Source organism: Oreochromis niloticus, linkage group LG20 (assembly GCF_001858045.2).
Source record: "Oreochromis niloticus isolate F11D_XX linkage group LG20, O_niloticus_UMD_NMBU, whole genome shotgun sequence".
Lineage (NCBI taxonomy): Eukaryota > Metazoa > Chordata > Actinopteri > Cichliformes > Cichlidae > Oreochromis > Oreochromis niloticus.
In genome coordinates this window covers 14,401,949-14,421,292 of record NC_031984.2, presented here as the reverse complement: position 1 = coordinate 14,421,292, position 19,344 = coordinate 14,401,949, and the positions used below count along the sequence as shown (strand labels likewise).

At 42.6% G+C, this 19,344-nt stretch overlaps 1 protein-coding gene across 1 annotated transcript in view; it reads left to right on the top strand.

Moving 5' to 3' along the window:
• Positions 1 to 19,344, top strand: part of plxnd1 (plexin D1) — a 72,222-nt gene that overhangs the window by 43,639 nt on the left and 9,239 nt on the right. The window contains exons 14-28 of the mRNA XM_005448703.4: positions 1,099 to 1,204; positions 2,587 to 2,726; positions 3,127 to 3,306; positions 3,657 to 3,741; positions 3,933 to 4,202; positions 7,040 to 7,189; positions 9,686 to 9,800; positions 10,455 to 10,562; positions 12,155 to 12,267; positions 13,828 to 13,932; positions 14,992 to 15,122; positions 16,383 to 16,581; positions 16,682 to 16,828; positions 16,927 to 17,083; positions 17,441 to 17,544. Of these exons, the coding sequence (XP_005448760.1) occupies positions 1,099 to 1,204; positions 2,587 to 2,726; positions 3,127 to 3,306; positions 3,657 to 3,741; positions 3,933 to 4,202; positions 7,040 to 7,189; positions 9,686 to 9,800; positions 10,455 to 10,562; positions 12,155 to 12,267; positions 13,828 to 13,932; positions 14,992 to 15,122; positions 16,383 to 16,581; positions 16,682 to 16,828; positions 16,927 to 17,083; positions 17,441 to 17,544 (2,110 nt within the window). The remainder of the gene's footprint in view (positions 1 to 1,098; positions 1,205 to 2,586; positions 2,727 to 3,126; positions 3,307 to 3,656; positions 3,742 to 3,932; positions 4,203 to 7,039; positions 7,190 to 9,685; positions 9,801 to 10,454; positions 10,563 to 12,154; positions 12,268 to 13,827; positions 13,933 to 14,991; positions 15,123 to 16,382; positions 16,582 to 16,681; positions 16,829 to 16,926; positions 17,084 to 17,440; positions 17,545 to 19,344) is intronic.

Here is a 19,344-nt window from a genome sequence, read left to right as displayed (position 1 = left end):
CCTCTCTAAATTAGAGCATGTGAAGCGATGCATTTTTTCTCAAACAGGTGCACGTCTGCCCTCATGCCACATAACTGACAGGAGTGTAATTTGAGTGTAATGGCATTCTTTACCTGATGCTTCTGTAATTAATGAGCATGAATGTAGACCCTGCTATCAACAGATGGTTGGTACTGCAGGTTATTTTAGTTTCCTTTTAACACCTATTCCGGCTTATGAAAAAAAGGGAAAAAAATTATGTTTTAATTAGGGTTATTATATGCTGCTGAGGGTCTGAGCTTAAATTAGATGAAAACAGAATACATGTCACTTTGGATAAGGCTTGATATTTAGAAAGCCCCGACAGCTTGACCTCAGCCAAGCCTAGACCGACCCAGCCCAGCCCCATCTACTGTGTGTCCTGCCAGGTCCTCCCACACTAAGCACAGCTCCTGCACTTATGTAAATTCCCTGGGTCTCCTCTGTCAATCATATATCGCTGGCTGAGAATTTATAACCACTGTAGCAGCAGGCACCTGACTAAATAAACCGACAGGGTGTCAAGCTGGAAGGAGATCATGTGAGGCGATAAAGGTTGTGTTCCCCCCTTGGTGCATTTATCCCAGTGAGGTCCCAGAACAGTAGGTCTCTGTGCCTCAGTACACCACTGTGTCATTAACATGAGACGTCTCTGTAGAGCGTGCACTGATGGCACAGGGTATAATCACAGCCAGGAGGTAAGAGTACAAGCAAAGGCAGCTTCTTAATCTCCTCTGTGGTTAGACACATCTGGTCTAAGGAGCTTTGAACTTTACTTCCCCTAATATCTGATATCCCAGGGCTTTATTGGATCCCCTATGTAAATGCAATGGGCATTGATGAATTAGTTCATAACACTATTCCCCAAGATTAATTATGTGTCTTTGTTTAGCAGATCGAGATCTCCTTTTTCATTCTTATATTGGTTTCCCTCACTTGCAATTTGAGTTGAGCGACTCCTTTTTTTTTTTTCAAATTAGATTATTGATTTAAAATTGTGAGCATCATTTTTTTTTTTGCTTGTTATTCATATTGTTCTCTTTTATTAACTGATCCTCTGTTGTGGTGTTCTGTCCCCAGGCTGGTGTGTGTCACTGGGAGGGCTGCAGATAACAGGAGCGATATTGTCCAAGTGGATGTGGAGCAGAGTGGGACGGGGAAGTCAAAGGAGACCTTCTCATATTTAGTGAGTATTCTCCAGATATCCACCCTCCTGCTGGTTTTTGCTTTCTGTTCTATCTGCCTCTTCCTCCACATTCTTCATCTATGCTCCTTTTTTTTTGCTCCTTCCCCACTGGGAAAGCCTCCCCATGTGTGTCAGTTAAGTGTTAACAGATGCGTTTTATGATTCAGAGGAATGCTAGTGTGTGGGAATCTTCAAACATCCATGTGAGCTGTAAGCTAAGCACCATTGTCATTCGGCATTGAATGCCAGAAAAAACAAATACGGTGATTGTTGGAATGTCCCCTTGCTCTGAATTCATCACCGGACGAGGCGAGCTGGCCAGCATTGTGTTAATTGACCTCAACCCACACAGTCTCTCAGTCTCTAAGAGTATTCACCCAGTGGAAATACCCATGTAAGCCATTTGTTTCTCTTTGTTTATAGACAAAGACTTTTTTTTTTTACAATTCAGTGCTGGAACGGGCTGTCATTTCTGGAGCTTCTACAAACAGATCTCCTTGTGAGTCATCCCACAGAGAAATCATCCCAATCTTGAAACCCTTCTTGATACATGAGGATTTTTTTAAAATCTAGAACAACAAACATAGTGAGGACTGTCGTGGGAACTCCTCCTGAGCTTCCTTATCCATCTCAGAAGTGGTCAGTGTCAGGAGGTGTTTTACTGCAGGAGAAGATGTGAGAGAAAGGGGAAGCAGTTCTGGAGACAGGATATGTGCCTCTACCGCATCTCCTTCCTCAAACCTCTTGACGGAAACATCTGCCTCCTTACGCCCCCTCCTAAACAAAAATACACAATAGGTCTGCTCCATCCCTGTGCACTGAGGAAGTGAATCCTGTCAGTGAGGATAAGAGGTTTCCCTGGAGGCGAGGTTCACGGCGGGGATAAAAAGTTTGAAAAGAGCAGGAATGCTGATGCTGGTAGCTGCAGAGCCGGACAGGGATATTCATCTTTGCCCAAGGAGGCTTTTTATTTGTGTGTAGGTGCTTTTGTGCATGTATGATTACGTGTGCATGAAGTTTCTCATGTGTATGCATGAACATTATTGCTTCTTACCCGCAGTACAGTACAGCTGTTCTGCTACTTGGGCCTAAATGCCTGTTGGCTTCAGCAGCACTTTAACATACTGCAGCGTGGGCTGTCTTCACAGTTTTCCTCACTAATTTATTGTTATAGTCAGCAGCTGTCTCAGCCCATCTGTAAAGATGTGATATTTAAACCTCAAAGGATAAGGAAAGATTTTATTTGTTGTCAAGAAAGGCATCATAGAGCACAAACACAGTTTTTACTAAGCCTGTCTTTTCCAGTGACAGAAGCTGTCAGATTTCTACTGATAAACGTGACTTGTTGTTAGTAGTGTCCCGTATCTTTCCTCTGCATGCAGATCCCAAAGCTGCTGTCCATGGAGCCGGAGCGGGGCTTGCGTGCTGGAGGAACCAAAGTGACCATCAATGGGGAACACCTTAACATTGGGTCTGAGGTTAAAGTCAAGGTCAACACCACACAGGAATGCATTATCACTAAGTGAGTGCGACTTATCAAGCAGTTTTTGCAACTTTTGTTAAGCTGGTCAAATTTCAAGTGGTTCTAAACTCTCTGTGACTTTGAATACTTACCAATATACTACAAAGGATTTAAATAGCTTTCTTTGCTTTGCCCATATTAATAGCGCCCTTTTCTGTAGCTGATAACAAATGCAGCTACACTGTAATTATTTATTCAGGCTGCACAGCTTTCTAAAGCCTGCATAAAATTCAGCACCTTTACCTGTATCCCTAATGCTTTCCAAAGCAGTTCTTTGACTTCTGTGTAACTCTGCCAACATGACTTCAATTGTAATTGGAAACATTTTGGGGATTAAACAGTTGTAGACATTGCAAGTTCTGAGGTTACAATGTTTTTTTTCTTTTCTTTCTTTTATCAGGAAAACAGCTCAAACAATTGAATGCGTCATGCCTCCTGCCTCACAGGCACACACTGACCCAGTGACAGTGTGTGTAGAGTTTGAGAACAAAACTTGTGAGGGTCCAGAGCTTAGCACCACATACACCTATGAGAGGAACCCCATTATCACCTCCATCCGCCCCAAAATGAGCTTCCGCAGGTACGTATACCACCGCACACATCTCAAGGATTAAAAATCTCCACATGCAATACTTTGGAGTTCTCCTCGCATTCCCAGTCACAGACATAAGTCATTACTGTAATATTGTCCTCGGTGTCTTCTTCCTATTGTTCTCTAAATTGCACAGCTTCAGTGTGACAGGGCAGTGGCATGTCTTTGATGACATGTGAGGCTTTTCAGTGTATTCAAACTGGTGTGCTTTATTATCTTGTCCTGTCTCTGTCTCATGTTGGAGAAGGGTCCCAAAGTATTTGCATGTCAGTATGAATTTGACACATTTTTTTTGTCGCAGCTGAGATGTGACTCTCTGTTGTGTGTGTGTGTCACAGTGGTGGCAGGAACATCACAGTGACAGGCCAGGGTTTTGATCTGGTACAGAGTGTCACCATGCAGGTGGTGGGAATTGGACATTCAGTGAGTATCCTAATTATTTCCTAATTTATTTTGCTTGGTAAGACGCTTTCAGTCAGATAGTCAGGTGTGTGGGATCTTGTGATTCACTAGAAAAAATTTATTTTTTCCTGTGATGTAGTCATAAATGTGCAGACACAAATAAATTATTGATTCAAAGTAAGTAACTGTTGTCCTCTCTGGTCCTTCCACAGCAGTGTGAAGTGCTCACCCCCTCCACGATTGCCTGCCGCTCTCCTCCATCCAACCAGTCCCAGCCGACCTCAGTGCAGTTCTTGCTGAATGGAGTCCTTTACACGAATGACAGGCCTTCCTCGTCTGATACCGATGACGAAGAAGAAGAGGAGGAACCTCACATAGGTCACTTTCCCTTGGAATATGTGGAGGATCCTCAGTTCTTCACCGCCAACAAGGAGAAGCTAATTAAACACCATTCAGGGGAGCAGCTGACACTCATCATCAATGTGAGCGACACTGTTCAATCACTTTCATGCTTCACTTTGTGTTGGTCTACAAAAAGATCCCCAGAAATCCCCAGAAGTCTGCCAGTCCCTTCAGACATCGCCACACAAATAATTTGCATTTTAACTTTATTTCATCAAAAAGCTGGTCAGACTTAAAGGTACCATCAGAAGACATCAGGCCTTTTATGTTGTTATGTGGCGAGCTTTGAAAAAAACGTAATACATACTCAACTCCTTGAACTAGTGACGCTATTTTCTGGCTTGTTTTGTGGTTTCAAAAGCATAACTGCTGTAAACCTGAATGCCCCCACTGTTATGAGCCGACAGAGCTGACTGTTTCTTTATTCATATTCACATAAACCAGAGGCATATAAAACACTTCAAAGGCTCTGTCCCCTGTAATGTGTTGACTTCTAATGTTGCAGGTCTAAGGGGGAAGGGGGGCTTTGTTTAGTTGGAGGTCCCATGTTCTACGTTCTGGCTGATCTAAGCACCTGTCTGCATGAATTCATCACCCTAGAGGGTTTCTGGCTGTGACACCGTAAAAAATGCACATACTAACAGCACAGACAGGAAAGTTTGAACACGACGCAGCTTCCTCTTTATGTGTCGGTGTGTGCCGGGTTCAGCCCATCTACATGGTCGACTCATTTGTTGTTTCCTGTTTGATTTAGGAAGGTGGATTCCACTTGTGGTGGAGCTGAATGGGGGAGAGAGGCTGAAGAGAAATGTGTTTGTTTAATAGGGAGCTTGTTAGCCAGCCAGCCTATATTAAGAACCTGAGCTGGAATGTGGGTGGGTTTTGTTATCCTTTATTCTGTTTTCGGCCTGTGGAATCCATTGTTTTGGTCTTTTCTATTAGTTTCCGTGTGAAAATCTTGTGCATATTGGGGTTATAAAAATCTATTTCTTAGAATATGCTCAAACATATTGGTGTGATAGCTTGATGCTTTTTGTGTCTGTGTATGATGTGTGTGTGTGTGTTGTGTTTGTTCGAGGAAGCATTTGTTGACAGAGACCCAGGGGGCTGCAATCTGCAGTGGGGACAGAACAGTGTCCTAAGGGTGTAATCAAAACAAGGAAGCACACTGGGGATAAACACACACATACTTCCTCACTTGTCATTCTTATATTGAAGGGAAATTGCCATTTCATACAAAAAGGCTCATATGTTTGTAGGTCTCTCTGTTTGTAGGTTAGTCCATTATTAGTAACAATAACACTACATAGCAAATTAATTACAGAGAAGGCTGTGACACAATAAAAAGTAAAACCACAAGAAACACAAGGAGTCATGCAATCATACACAAACCTTGGCGTTAGTCTGCAAAGATGAATATTAAAATTCTTCTTTGTTGTTTCACAGTAGAGCTCTCTGTGGCAAGATTACAGTTCGGCTTCCTGATTGGATTTCTACTTTCAAATAAAGTACTTGAAGTAATGCAGCTAGACTTTTTACAGTCGATTTAATCATCTGTGCCTGATCTTTGTGTACTGAAGTTTCTACGTTCCTGACTAGACAAACTATTATTGAACTCTGGTGGAATGACGTTTCTTGCATTACTCATTAAACCTTAATTAACCGATTAGTAAAATATTTCAGATTAAGAATTTCTTTTGCATGAGTGCTCTGGGCCAACATAGGCAGCACGTACCCAGTATGTTTTTGATGAGGGAGGAACCAAAACATAGGGAGAACCTGCAGAAGAGACCCGGCCTGGGTCGAACCTGAAGTAAAAGTGCTAACCACTGAACCACCGTGACCCTTGAACAGACAACTAGATCTTATGTTATACATATTAAAAGGGGTACTTTAGTCTAAGAGTTTCAGATATTTTGACGATATGCGAGAGACTCTACTAAATAATGGGAATAATTAGGGACAGGTCAGATTGAGCAGGAACGTGGAGATGGAGGAGTAATAGTGGGTAAACTGAACAAAGGATGTTGAAAAAAGACCTTAGAGGAGGTTCATGGATGTAGTCTAGGACAACATGCAGGGGATTGCTGTGCCAGAGGAAGATGATCCACTGTGGTGACTTTTAAAGACACCAGCCAAAAGAAGAAGAAGAAGTAATGAAGATTAACATGTAATTAGCATTGTTCAAGTGATCTGAGCCTTAGTTCCTAACACGGGACAAGCTTCAAAATCAAGAAATGACCATATTGGAAGTGAAGGACATCTTTCATTTCTGTCATGCCTGATAAAAATCTTTCAAACTCAGTGCCCACCATCTGCAAAGTGAGTTCCCCTGATCCCTACTTTAAATTTTTAAGCATTTAAAAATCCTGCACTAGATCCTCGGAAGATATTGTGCTGCTTTTTAAATAAGCTGAGTGCTACACCTCCTGAGTCAGTGAAATCACACTTCATGTGTAAAATCAGACGAGTGTCTATTTAAGCAGTGAAATTCCAGGCTTGAATGGAAGCAGCAGAGTTAGACTGATTGAAAAACATTGTCCATGCATCTTATTTCAAAAGGCTTCTGTAAAGGCCCTGAGAATGTTATTCTGGGCTCAGACACGGATGACCGTGATCGGGTTTGTTTGTAGAAACTTTTCTGGCCATGTGAGAGGGGGAGTGGGAATGTTTTGTGCTTCGAGCTGAACTCTAGCCCAAACTGGATGAGTTTCCCGCTGCCTTTCTATGCATGACAGCTGCATGACAGGCCTGCCACGGCTCGGTTTCTGTGCGTGCACACTAGAATGCCTATGTGTCTGCACGTATGTGTGGGGTAAATCTCTTCGTGAATGTTATCTGCGCTTGTTCGAAGTAGGCCCCTCTGCTATCTTACCCCTGACCGGCTGACGGCTGTTTTTATTCATTCCTGGCACAGAAAGTACCAAGCGATCTGGAGCTGATGCCGGAGGAATACTCAGTGATGATTGGCTCCTATCCCTGCAACATCACCTTTCACAATGACCAGCTGTTCCACTGCACTATCAACGGACTATCCAGCTCCAGCGAAAGGGAGCTTCCTGTCTTTGTAAGTATTAAAGCTTGTAAAACACTATAACATGCAAATGTACAATCCAGACTTGTGCTGAAAATATTGCTGCCTGGACCTCGATAATTTTAGAGTTTCAACCAAATATTACACGATATTCAAGCCAAGCATTTAGTCAGAATCTGTACCACCTGTGATGCTCACTGAAACGGATTTTATCTGCAAAAATCTGAATGCGTGCTCTGCAAGTCATTTGTGAGTGTGCCGCTCTACATGCATTATAAATGGGTTGTAGTCGCTCCGCATTCCATCATGAAATAGTAGTCAGTTGGGGGTGGTTAGTCGTCATTCTGTGCCACAGTGCCACAACAAATAGTTGTGTGTTTGCCAATTGTTGTTCATGTCTTTAATCTTTTATCAGTTCATCTATCATCTCATGCACAGACTGCTCACACTGATACCAAAAATCTTCTGAGTCAGCGATGATCTCACTCTTCACTTGTGTCTTTGTTTTTTGTTTCCCGGTTCTTTCATTCTCCATTAAATGCCCTAATCAAGACATGGCTAAGCCCTGAGCAGTCCTGATAAAACCAGACCCTCTTTTTCCTACCCATCTCTCTTCCCCATCTGTAGATATCCGTTCTGGTCTGTTTTGATAGGGCTCTATTAAGGGGGAAAGCATTCATCTATATTTAAATATGAGCCAAACTGCGAGTGGTTTGCTGAAATAGCTCAGAAAACATATGTTAGTCATTCTCTGCCACAGTTGAGGTGAACTGTAAGAAGCGTTTCTCCACTTTGACACAAAAATAGAAGTAAAGCCTCTCCTTCCTTCTCTGTCTCTCTCTCCTTGTGTACCTGTGGCTTGCTCAAGCAAACCTCCACCCCCATCTGTCTCTCAGGATGTCTCAGAATAAACACTGGCAATTAGCAAACACATAAAGTCAGGGCAAGGGTCAGATAAGATGTCATAACACAAATGGGTGGGCTGTCTGCTGCCTGCACACGAGCACTGAGGATGATTTGCAAGCGCATTTGACAGGGGCATAAATACAGAGTGCAAGTACATTTTCCTTTGTGCTGGCACATTTGAATAAATGCATACATGTTGGGGTGACGCATAGCTCATGGCCATTTGTGTTACTTCACTTACTTTTGGTGGAAGATCTATTTTTGTACGCCTGTGTTGTGCTTGGCTCTGAAGTGCTGCAGAAGTGGATGTGGGGAAGCAGTGTTTTTGTACCCCAAGCGAAACAGGAACATGGAACAATGGCATTTTCCCCTCCATTACACCAGGCCTGGCTGTTGCAACCTCTGGAAGAAGGCCTCCTCTGGCTGGTCTGAGTAAATAAATGTCTGGAACAGAAAGAGCAAGAGGGAATGTGAAAATGAGGGAGCCCGGTTAGCCAGCTTCCCCCCGTTAGAGTAAGACCACTGTAAGAAGGATTTGGTCTGAGGATTGGAGGCTTTTTTATCTCCGTCTCTTTTTATGAAATATGTTCAGATTGGGGAAGGAGCGGGAATGATGTGAGCAGGGACCAGAGAGACCCTGCTGACTAATCAGAAGGCAGAAGTGAAAGTTCTTTTCTTGTCACATCTGGGTTAGACTGAACTGGGTGACTCGTTGCAGCGAGAGACCATTTTTCAAAATCTACAGTGTGTAATTTTTTTTTCTGCATATGTGCACCTGTGCCCATGGAGAAAAAAATGATGTGCTTGTGCATGTTTGCAGCAACTTGTGCTCTCATTAAGAACTGCTTCTGTTGCACTCCGCTCACTCTGTGTTACAAAGAAAAGTTTTAATGCATCTACTGCTCATTACTGTGTGTTCTGCAACCTTCTGCCTTCAACTTTTTCTTTTTGCCTTTTTGGATATTACCTTGCTGGGTTACAATGTAGTGCAGGAAAAGGGACAACAATTTGACTCCAGCCATTCATTTACTAGCCAACTATCCAGGAAGAGGGGTTTAATTCTCGCCACTCTTCCTTTATCAGTGTAAACCATTTTAAACAATCCCTTTATTTTATCTCATTTGGGCTGCTATAATTATCTTTACACATCATTTGCTGATATTCCCACTACTCTAAGTGCATCTGCTAGGATTTCAACATGCTTGCACAGCTTTAGAGTTGGCTTTTTGCAACAGCTAACCAGCAGCTGACTCAAAAGATCTGACAGCTGGGGCATTTTCATCAAATTTCTGGACTAGTGAGATGGAGATGGGATCATTTAAGCGTTATATTAAATTGCACATCTTGTCAGATAATTATAGAATAGGTAGCTTGTTTTTTGGGGGGTATATTTTTATTTGCAGTAATTAAGAGCTGAAAGTAATTTATTTTGAATTTAATGTTTTAAAATTAGCTTCTAAGAAAACAAAAGTAAATGTAGGACATGAGGCGATATAGTTGACAGTCACGGTGCTAGAAAAATCCATAGAAGGAGAAAGGAAAACTTAAAACAGAACAATAGAGGAGGCAGATTTTTGAAGGAGCTTGACCCAGTTTCATTTGTCATTTCCTTTTTCTTTTTAGGTGCAAGTGGGGAACTTTCGACGCAAAGTTGCCACAGTGCAGCTCGGCGGCAGCGAGATGGCCATCGTGGTATCCATTGTAGTGTGCTGTGTGCTGCTGCTGCTGTGCACTGTGGGTAAGTTGTGTACACATACTTACCAGAACATGATGGATGTATGCCTGTTATAGCAATGCGTGCTCCAGATGGGAAATAGATAAAAGGAATTCGGGGGTCATAGATTCCCGCGCCTCCCTTCATTCCTCTTCAGTATCCATTGCACAAAGACCACAGTGTTCCTCTTACCGTCTACTCCATCTGTGTGCTTATGTGTGTGTATACACTGTAATCTTTGAGTGTGTCTGTGGGGCAGGTGTATGGGTGAAAATTGGTGTTAGTGTGGATTTTCACACAGTTTCCCAGTATGAATCTGTTCTCAGATATTAAAAAAAACAACAAAAAAACCCAACCTCCTTTCTTTTCTTGCCAGACTTTGTGGGTGTGACATAAATGTTGAAATATTAGTGCACACATTTTTTTAGACATTAAAAACGTAAATCATTTTTACGTCTCATGTTCTCACTGCGAAAAACATTGGCACAAAGTGTTTTCCACGGGCTCATAAAAGCTGAAAAACACGAAAATAATTTCATCCATTCGAAAATCTCTTAGTCCCATTTTGACCCTGTTATTATTTCCAGGAAGTTGACAGTGTGTGATAACAGCAGTTGTTTTGTAAATTAGTTGCATTGTGTTTTTCTCACTCTTTTGTGTTTTTTTTTTTTTTCTCAGCTCTGGTAGTGTACTGCACAAAGAGCCGAAGGGCAGAACGCTACTGGCAGAAAACGCTGCTCCAAATGGAGGAGATGGAGTCCCAGATCAGAGAGGAGATCCGTAAAGGTGTGTTTATAAGAACAACACACACGCGCGCACACTCCAGTACAAACTTTGTTATCAAAGTCACTTAGACCAGCGATTTGGAAAAAAAAAGTTTGCGTGAAGACAGAAATATTGACCACACTTGTTTGTGTTTACTTGTTTGTGTATATCTGTGTTTGTGTGCGCGTGCGAGCAAAAAAGTATATTTGTTTTTGAGGTTTTCTAGTCTGAAGTGCGAGAAAGATACAACAGTTGACAGATCTGTGCCTAGTAAGCGTGACTCATGAAACATAGTCTCTGCCAAATGATCAGTCACAGACAGACACACTGAGTGACCACATCGCCTCTGCTCCCTCTGCCCTATAGGAACGAGACCTTTGTGAGTTTGTGTTTGGTTTTGTGTCTGTGTGTGTGCGTGTGCGTGTCTAGGGCATTAGACCAAAGCAGTGTGAAGGCCACTCGGCATCTGAGCACCCAGATTTATTGTGTGGAGATGGGGGGGACGGATAGAGAAAGAAAAATGGAGGGAGGAAGCGATAGGAGCGGGAGTGAGGGCCGCAAGCTTGAGGAGAAGCAGAAGCGTGGGAGGGAGAGGAGGAGAGGAGAGGTTATTTTGTCAGAGGACACAGATAGATTTGTGGCTGAGTTCAGGGCGAGTGTGAACAAAGCGCTGGATACTTTTGCTGAGAAGATGTGATAAAAGCCGGCGAAGGGGGGAGAGGGTTAAAGAAGATGGGTAATTGACATATTCCAGGTTACACAAATGGGAGTGTCATGATATTTGTCTGAAGAGTGAGGCAGAGGGGAGGTTTGGTATTCAGGCCTGCTGCTTATAATCTGGAGCTGACAGTGTGAACTGATTCAGAGGATGCTTTAGCGAGCAGGAGGATAAATAACCTGGCGGTGTAATGAAATATGTTTTAAATCCCTCTGGTCTAGTATTCTCTTCTTTCTGCACAAACACACTCTGAAGAAACAGCCATTGTAACCCAAATACGTCTCTCATCCTGCGACAGGATGCACTTTTCTATAAAGAGATCTCCGGCGTGTCATTACATGTGAACATTATCCTCTGCTGGTACATGCTAGCCAATAAAGTGGCTACAACATTGCCATGCAGATTGGAGTCAGCGTCTGGACACGCTGATGCTGTTTCTGCATGTAAACCTCGATCTGTACACATGTTTTGGATAAAAGCCTCAGACTGGATTTGGCTGCTCTGATTGTCGTTTGGTAAATATTTGCCTGCGTGTCGTGATGGGCTGCACAGTTTGGCAGGGAGAAAGGATGAGAGGGGAAAAAGATCAGAGGATTAGGATTTGGTATATTTAGTATTTAACCAGAAGATGATAGTAGATGGAGGAAATTAAATGATACAATTCTGTGTTTGATTTAAAATAGCTTCCTCTGAAATCAACCAGTCTTCCAGCAGGATGGGAAAAATTGATGGTTACTGGATTAGCCTGCAAACAGATTTCTTGCTTACTTTACTTAGCAACAAATGAAGCTCGAGGAGCCAGAAACAGGAAGAAACTGCGGTGTACAAACAGAACCCATGATTCAATCTCATTTGTTTTGTTTTGGGGGGATTTTTTTCTTTTTTGTGCCTTCAGGCTTTGCAGAACTCCAGACCGACATGACAGACCTGACCAAGGAACTGAATCGCAGCCAGGGCATCCCCTTTTTGGAGTACAAACAGTTTGTCACACGCACCTTCTTCCCCAAGGTGAGAAACCCTATTTATTCCCTGTTATCTGATTTCGACTGGCACATTGACAATACCATTTTTCTCACTGGGGTTTTAATATTTCTGCCCTACATGTCCCATTTCCCATTTGTCACTGCTTGTAATATGCAGGGTAAAAATTCACCTTGGAACTTTTAAACATACAGCAGAAATCCAGTGAGGTGTAGCTCAGTCTGGCACCCTGCAGGACAGTTAATATGTTCTCTATAGGTAAGCATTTTTCTGATGTGTGATCCACCCCGAAGGTACATTGTGGGCCTATCTGTGGGTGGGTGTTTTTCTACCAGTGCAGACGGGCACAGCTCAGCAGGCTTTGTCTTCCAACCACAGGCATGGACTTTCAAGGAGACAGAACAATGGTGGGCACTGTGACATGGAAACTTTCTCCCCCGATCTCTCAAAAGACACATCGTTTTCTTTTTTTCTCAACTCACACACCCACGCTGTTTTGCAAGTACAAACGATCTTGCGCAATGACAGCCATGTCGGTTTCAGTGGACAGTGGACGCTGGTTTTTTTTTTTTGTTGTTGTTTTGGGGGGTTTTCGGGAAGGAAAAGAGAGGAGGAGAGTGTTGAAAAGCTACATGGAGGGAAACATAAATTCCAGTGTTGCTACTGCAGTATCGTTTCTCCCACAGACTGTATAAAAAGGCTGGCCGTAGCCTCCAGGTCTGAAAGTGAAGCCGATGCAAAGTCTCATAAAGCTGTGTTTTTTGTATATACCAGCAGATGTATGGTTGCAAAAAGAGGCCAGATTGTGCAGAAGGTTTTTTTAATGACCTACTTCTCCCTTGATTTATAATCTCTGTAAACAGTCGCTAGTTTCAAGGCAACTCAGCATAATGTTGATTCCGTAAATTATGGTGACATTTCGAGAAAAAAAACTGATGATTTGGCACAGCGTGCTTTAATGCATGACAGCCTCTGCAAGTTACTACCATATGGGTGTGCATCCTCAGTCAGACTCACCCCTTTGCGTCACATCCGGCTTTGAATAAACGAGATGGCCACAACCAAAATCTGAAGCTCAGTGCTGTCGCTGTGGAGGTCAGCAAACCAGTCTGTGACATTAGCTTGATTAGGCCCATGTATCATGGTCTGCGTTCTGCCATATTTGTCCGCTAAGACAGTAAATGAGCCTTTGTGCTCTTGTTTTTCCATGAGAGCTTCTGGTTGTCTGAGATTACACACGCGCACACACACGAAACAGTGTTAGACACAGACTTAGACACAGTTAGAGTGCCAGCCAGACGTGGCTGTCCTGAAATGACAGACTGTGTTGAAAGGCTGCCTCTTAGCTCTTGGCCACTTTGTCTCCAAAGCCATTAAGGATCATGACGTTTTGTGTCACGGTGTCATGTTTCCTTTTCATGGTCATTCGGGACCTTTTCAAGAATTTCTGTCCTTTGCCTCCAGATTTCAAAACTTACTGCCAGCGCATAAAAGCCAGTTCTTTTTGTTTCCCCTGTTTATCTTCCGGTGTTTATGACTACAGCAGACTTTGTATGACAGTTTTCTGTGTGTGATTGTGTGTTTCAGATGTGCTCAGATTACGAGAAAAGTCTGGTCCAACCTGTCTACGAGAATGATGCACTGGGGCCTCGAGCTTTACCAGAGACCCACCCGCTGCTGCAGGATTGGCAGGTGAGGGGTTAAGCCATTAGGTTGTTAGGTTAGGCTTTCTCCTGCCAAAGTGCTTTTTCACTTTGTTGTTGTTCAACTGGGTCACGCTGAAGCTTATTAAGGTTTCGTGGTAAGGTTGTTGTCGGTGAGCTATAAAGAAGAGCATATTGTGATTTCTTTGCCTTCCTTCCTGTGGTTGCTAAGTTTGTGTCTGGATTATGTCAGTGTACTGTCTGTGTGAACCCACATATGTATGCATGTCATTCAGGTGTTTCAAAGGACACAAATGATAGCTTGTTAATGAACGCGCTGCCCGCTAAGTTGATAGCAGGCTGTAGACACACTTCCTACAGGCACTTGGACAAATTCACAGTATGCTTTTTAATGAAATAGATCTCTAGTGGGTGGTGTGTGTGTGTAGGTGTGTGTGTGTGTAAGGATGGACCAGAGCAAGAGTTATAAAGAGAGTAAAAGAGGGGGGCGTGCATTTTCACACACATTTGTGTGAATGTGTGCTGAAAGTGAAAGCACATGCATGCGCACATTACAACGAGAGAAAGTAAAGACTGCAGCGCTAGTTTTGGGTCGGCAGCCAGGGGAGCCTGTCTAACAGTGATGAAGTGCCTTGGATCCACATTGTCTTCCCAGGAAGTGTTTTCCAGGTCACAGCAAATAAATCTCATAGGCGGGCATTTATCTTAATGGACACCCCTGTTCTCCTTCTGTCAGGCTGCAAACCACACCATATGGCTGCAGTCCAGAGGGAAGACTTCATCACACGGCTGCTTTAGACGCACTCATAGATAGGCCATACTCATTAAGTCGACTCGGCGCATTTAGAGACTATCACACGCAGTAAGAGACTGGAGCAGGACGTGCAGATAGTGTGGAGGAAACCAGAGTGGGAGGTGCCTGAAGGTACACGGGGTAGAGATGTGATAGAAAGATGAAGTGTTCGGTAGATGGGTCACTCAAGATGAGAGGAGGTGAAGTAGATTAGGGGGGACGCAGCAGGTGTGTAATCCAGTTAAGGTGAAGTCATGTAGAGACATAACTGTTTAATCTCCCCTCTGTCATCAGGCCACCAACACAACAAGGCCTAACATAGAAGAGGGCATCACTCTGTTCTCCACTCTCCTCAACAACAAACACTTCCTGATCACGTTCGTCCATGCCCTGGAGCAGCAGAAAGACTTTGCTGTGCGGGACAGGTAACTGCTTCTCTTACTGCTACATTCATTTGTACTACAGACAGAAAAACTGCTGTCGAGTAGACGGGTAGGAAACATTTTTTTCTCAGAGAGCCATACTGAATAAGATAAAGCGAAAGACCACACCGCGAACAACTGAAGTGAAGAATGGTGAACAAGGCTGATTAATAAACAGGTTCCATGTATGAGTGCGCTGCACAGACACAGATACAACTTAATAAGTGGAAAGTAGCTTAAAAATTAAATACTTGATTTTATCTGGACACATCGCTTTTGGGTGGGCTTTTAGTACAGTTAGACACATAGTAATCCACGTTATGCCTCCTAAAAGGGAACCCGAAACTAACAGTCACTAATGATGCTTAAGTTATAACAGGCTAAATAGACTAAAATATTTTTTGTGCCAGACTTTACATATGCTTTTCTTTTTTTTCTTTACTTTTTTGTGTAAACGTGGGCATTTTAAAATAGTAGTGTATTGAGATTGACTCATTTCTGCAGCCAGCCTTAAGTGGTCATTTAACAAACTCTAGTTTTTGGCACTTTGTATTGGCTTCATTACGCTGGTGTTGTGCCTGTAATGAGCTTATATTAAAGTTTAATCCATTGAATAGATCAAAGTTTATCAGTCCTTCCTTTTTTCCATCCATCTGTTTTCTTAACTTATTTAATAATTTCTGACTTACCAATTTAACACTCAGTGTAAAATCAGTCTTAACATTAAAACTGAAGCTGCGGTCTAAAAACAAATGTATAGTGAGTTTTTCACAGGACACAAGACCATGGTTAAAGGTGTAGGTTTTTCTCTCTATCTGTTGCATATAGCTTGTGGAAAACCTTTTGCTCCAGCTTTGTAAATATACAGACATATATCAGTGTTACTTGTTTTGTTTTTTCCTGATGTCCTAAAACTGGGCTGTCATTGTGAATCAGAGAGAAATTCCAGCGGCAAGACCACATCCTTTTCCCAGCACAACATCAGCACTTACTGAGTGATGTAGCCTCTTTCTGATGGATTAGAGGGGCTTTGTTAGGGAAATCCCCTGCACCCCTGGTACTGACTCAGACACTCCCTGCATTAGATCAAACCTTTATTTGGCTCTGCTGTCACAGGTGCTGAGGGGAGGACCAAATATTGTTATTGTTTTTCTAATGTAGCTATTTTTAAATCTCCACTGACCACACACTGACAGGGCATGTTTGCCAGAGCCTGTTTTTGCTCATCTGTCTCAGCCGCTAATCTGTTTTCTCACCCTTCAGATGCAGTCTGGCGTCCTTGCTCACCATCGCCCTCCATGGCAAGCTGGAGTACTACACCAGTATCATGAAAGATCTGCTGGTGGACCTGATTGATGCGTCGGCTTCCAAAAACCCCAAACTAATGCTCCGCCGGACTGAGTCCGTAGTAGAGAAAATGCTAACCAACTGGATGTCCATCTGCATGTATAGCTACCTCAAGGTGAGGATGGGAAAGAAGCATGCTCAGCTGAGTAATTAATGACTCACACAAGTTTGATTAAAAGGAATTACCGCAGCTTTGATTTTCGCAAATTCTTTAGGAAACAGTGGGTGAGCCTTTTTTCCTGCTGCTGTGTGCAATCAAGCAGCAGATCAACAAGGGCTCAATAGACGCCATCACAGGGAAAGCCCGCTACACCCTCAATGAGGAGTGGCTGCTACGTGAGAATATTGAGGCCAAGCCACAGGTCTGACATCTCATCTAATTATGCCATGCTGACAATGTCATGCTGACGATCCAAACTCATATTTTTACAAATCGTCCCATGCTTTTGTTTTTTTGCAGAACATCAACGTGTCCTTCCAGGGCTGTGGCATGGACTCCCTATCTGTCAGGGTCATGAACACAGACACAATCTGCCAAGTTAAGGAAAAAATCCTTGAAGCCTTTTATAAAAACCTCCCATTCTCCCAGTGGCCTCGGGCCGAGGATGTCGACCTGGGTAAGAGCACATTTTCTCTGATTATTTTCATCCTCTCCCCTACCTAGCCCTCCAAGATATAGTAATCTCCTTTGCAAAAGGTCAATTCCTCTCATGAAGCTCAACTAACCTGAGGCTGCAATGTAATAAATGACAGAATGCATTGAGGAGAGTGTACAGTCATAATCACAAAGAGTTATTGCTTTCAAAAGCTGTGGAGCCTGCAGTGCTGATTTGATTAATGGCCCGAGAATATTTCCACAGGTCGTGACACAGAGAGTTAGAGCACGGCTGCGGTCCGTCTTGCATATTCTTTTCCAAATTTAGAAGGAAATTGTCTAACGCTGCTGCTTGTCTCTCCTTTTTTCTTTCCTCCAGAGTGGTTTGACTCAGGCAGCAACAGTAAGCTTTTGCAGGATCTGGACAACTCCTCAGTGATGGAGGATGGCCGAAAGAAACTCAACACAGTCTTCCATTACCAGGTGTGTGCTTGTGAGAGACCATCGTGGTGGGTGTTGCCTTGGTGAATTTGTATATCCCGCATGTTGCAACAGCAACAGCAGGGATGCTGAGAGTGTGAACTGGAGCATGCGGTGCTTTTCATTATGCCTGCCTGTGCTTTCTTGCGTCCTCGTTCCTTCCCTTGACCCGGAAATCATTCCTCCTCCATCATATATCTCTTAAATGCACTTCAAGGAAAGAGGAGGCTTCTGGAAGTATGACATGTATTGCCACACCTCCACATGTGGTGCCCGAATTGATGTCTGTTAGACTGATGCTGCAGAATCGAGGATTTATCATTTGGCAGGATCGGCTCCGTCTTACCTCGCATCTCTCTCTGTCATCCTAACTGGGAGACAAATTAGCATACTGAAAAGCATCCCGTGTAAAAGGTGTCACTGGCTGTCACCGGGTGGGGAGATGTTTCTGTGGCGTTTTTTGTTGGGTTTTTTGGTTTTTGTAGGTGTTTCTGTTTGTGCTGGAGTTCGCTGCTGCACCATGTTTCTCTTTGTGACTGCACAAATCGTTTACTGCAGCATTAGCACACCGTTGATGGCTCAATTCAGTATACAATATCTGCAACAGTATAATTTATTTTAAATTAGGGAGTTGTTAACTAAAAGTGCATGATTTTTACAACATTTCGAGGGCCGGGTTATGCTTAAAAGTGTTTTTATTATTTAACCACATCAGAAGGGACAAGTGTTTTAGGTTCCTCTGAAAGTTCAAACTTAAATGTCATTCAGCGAAGCCTGATGCTGCTGCGCGCTAACTGTTTGAATTATGGAGTCCTCGTGAGTCACTGCATTAAGTGGGTTTAAACGCTGGCTCGTGTTGATTTCACACACAGATCTAACAAATACAGTAACCTCCCATGCTCTCCTCTTTGCGATTTCAACATAGGATCAAGGTTATTGAAGTTAACCAAAACTAAACTAAAAGCTGAAAATAAATGTGAAGGAAAATTTTCATAAAAACTAGACTTTTGAAAAAAAATAAAAATAAAACTAACTGAAACAGTTTTGTCAACTGTATCAACTAAATTAAAATAAAAAAATACAGAGGAAATAGTTTTAGTATTTGTTAGTTTGGTCAGAATTTTTTACAATTTGCCAGATGAGGCTTTGATTGACGTGCTTATAGAGACTCTGGATGTCTACAAGACTACGAGTTAACTGTTTTTATCATAATGTCTGTACTGATTTTCCTAATTTTGCCTCTGATGTGTGTCCTTCATTCAATAATGATTAAAAAAGACTAAAACTAACACTCAAACTAATAAAAACTTAAGTGAAACATTTTCAAACAAATATAAAACTGAAACAAGAAAATCAACTCTAGAAACTAAACTGAGTTAAATACATAAGCTCAAAAATTAAATTAAACTTGAAATCTAATTAGAAAATACAAAACTATAATAACTTGGCATAGTACTCTAATGGAGCTTGCCTACCCAAAAACCTTTTCCTCGAAACATCCGTCTAGTAAATGCTAAGTAAAACCTTTGAAGCTGGTTTAGTTTTAAATAATTTAAAACTTTAAATTGAAAAACAAGAGTTGCTGATTTCAGCTCTAGAGTCATAATTTAGTGTAAATGGATTGGACTTGAAGGCAGCACGGTGATGTGGTGGGTTTGAATGCACCATCTGTGTGGCGTTTACATGTTCTCCTGAGTCCCGGTTGGCTCTCTCCAGGTACTCCGGCTTCCTCCCACAGTCCAAAGACATGCGGTTAGTGAGGTTACATTAATTGGTGATTGATCATTCTAAACTGGTTGTAGG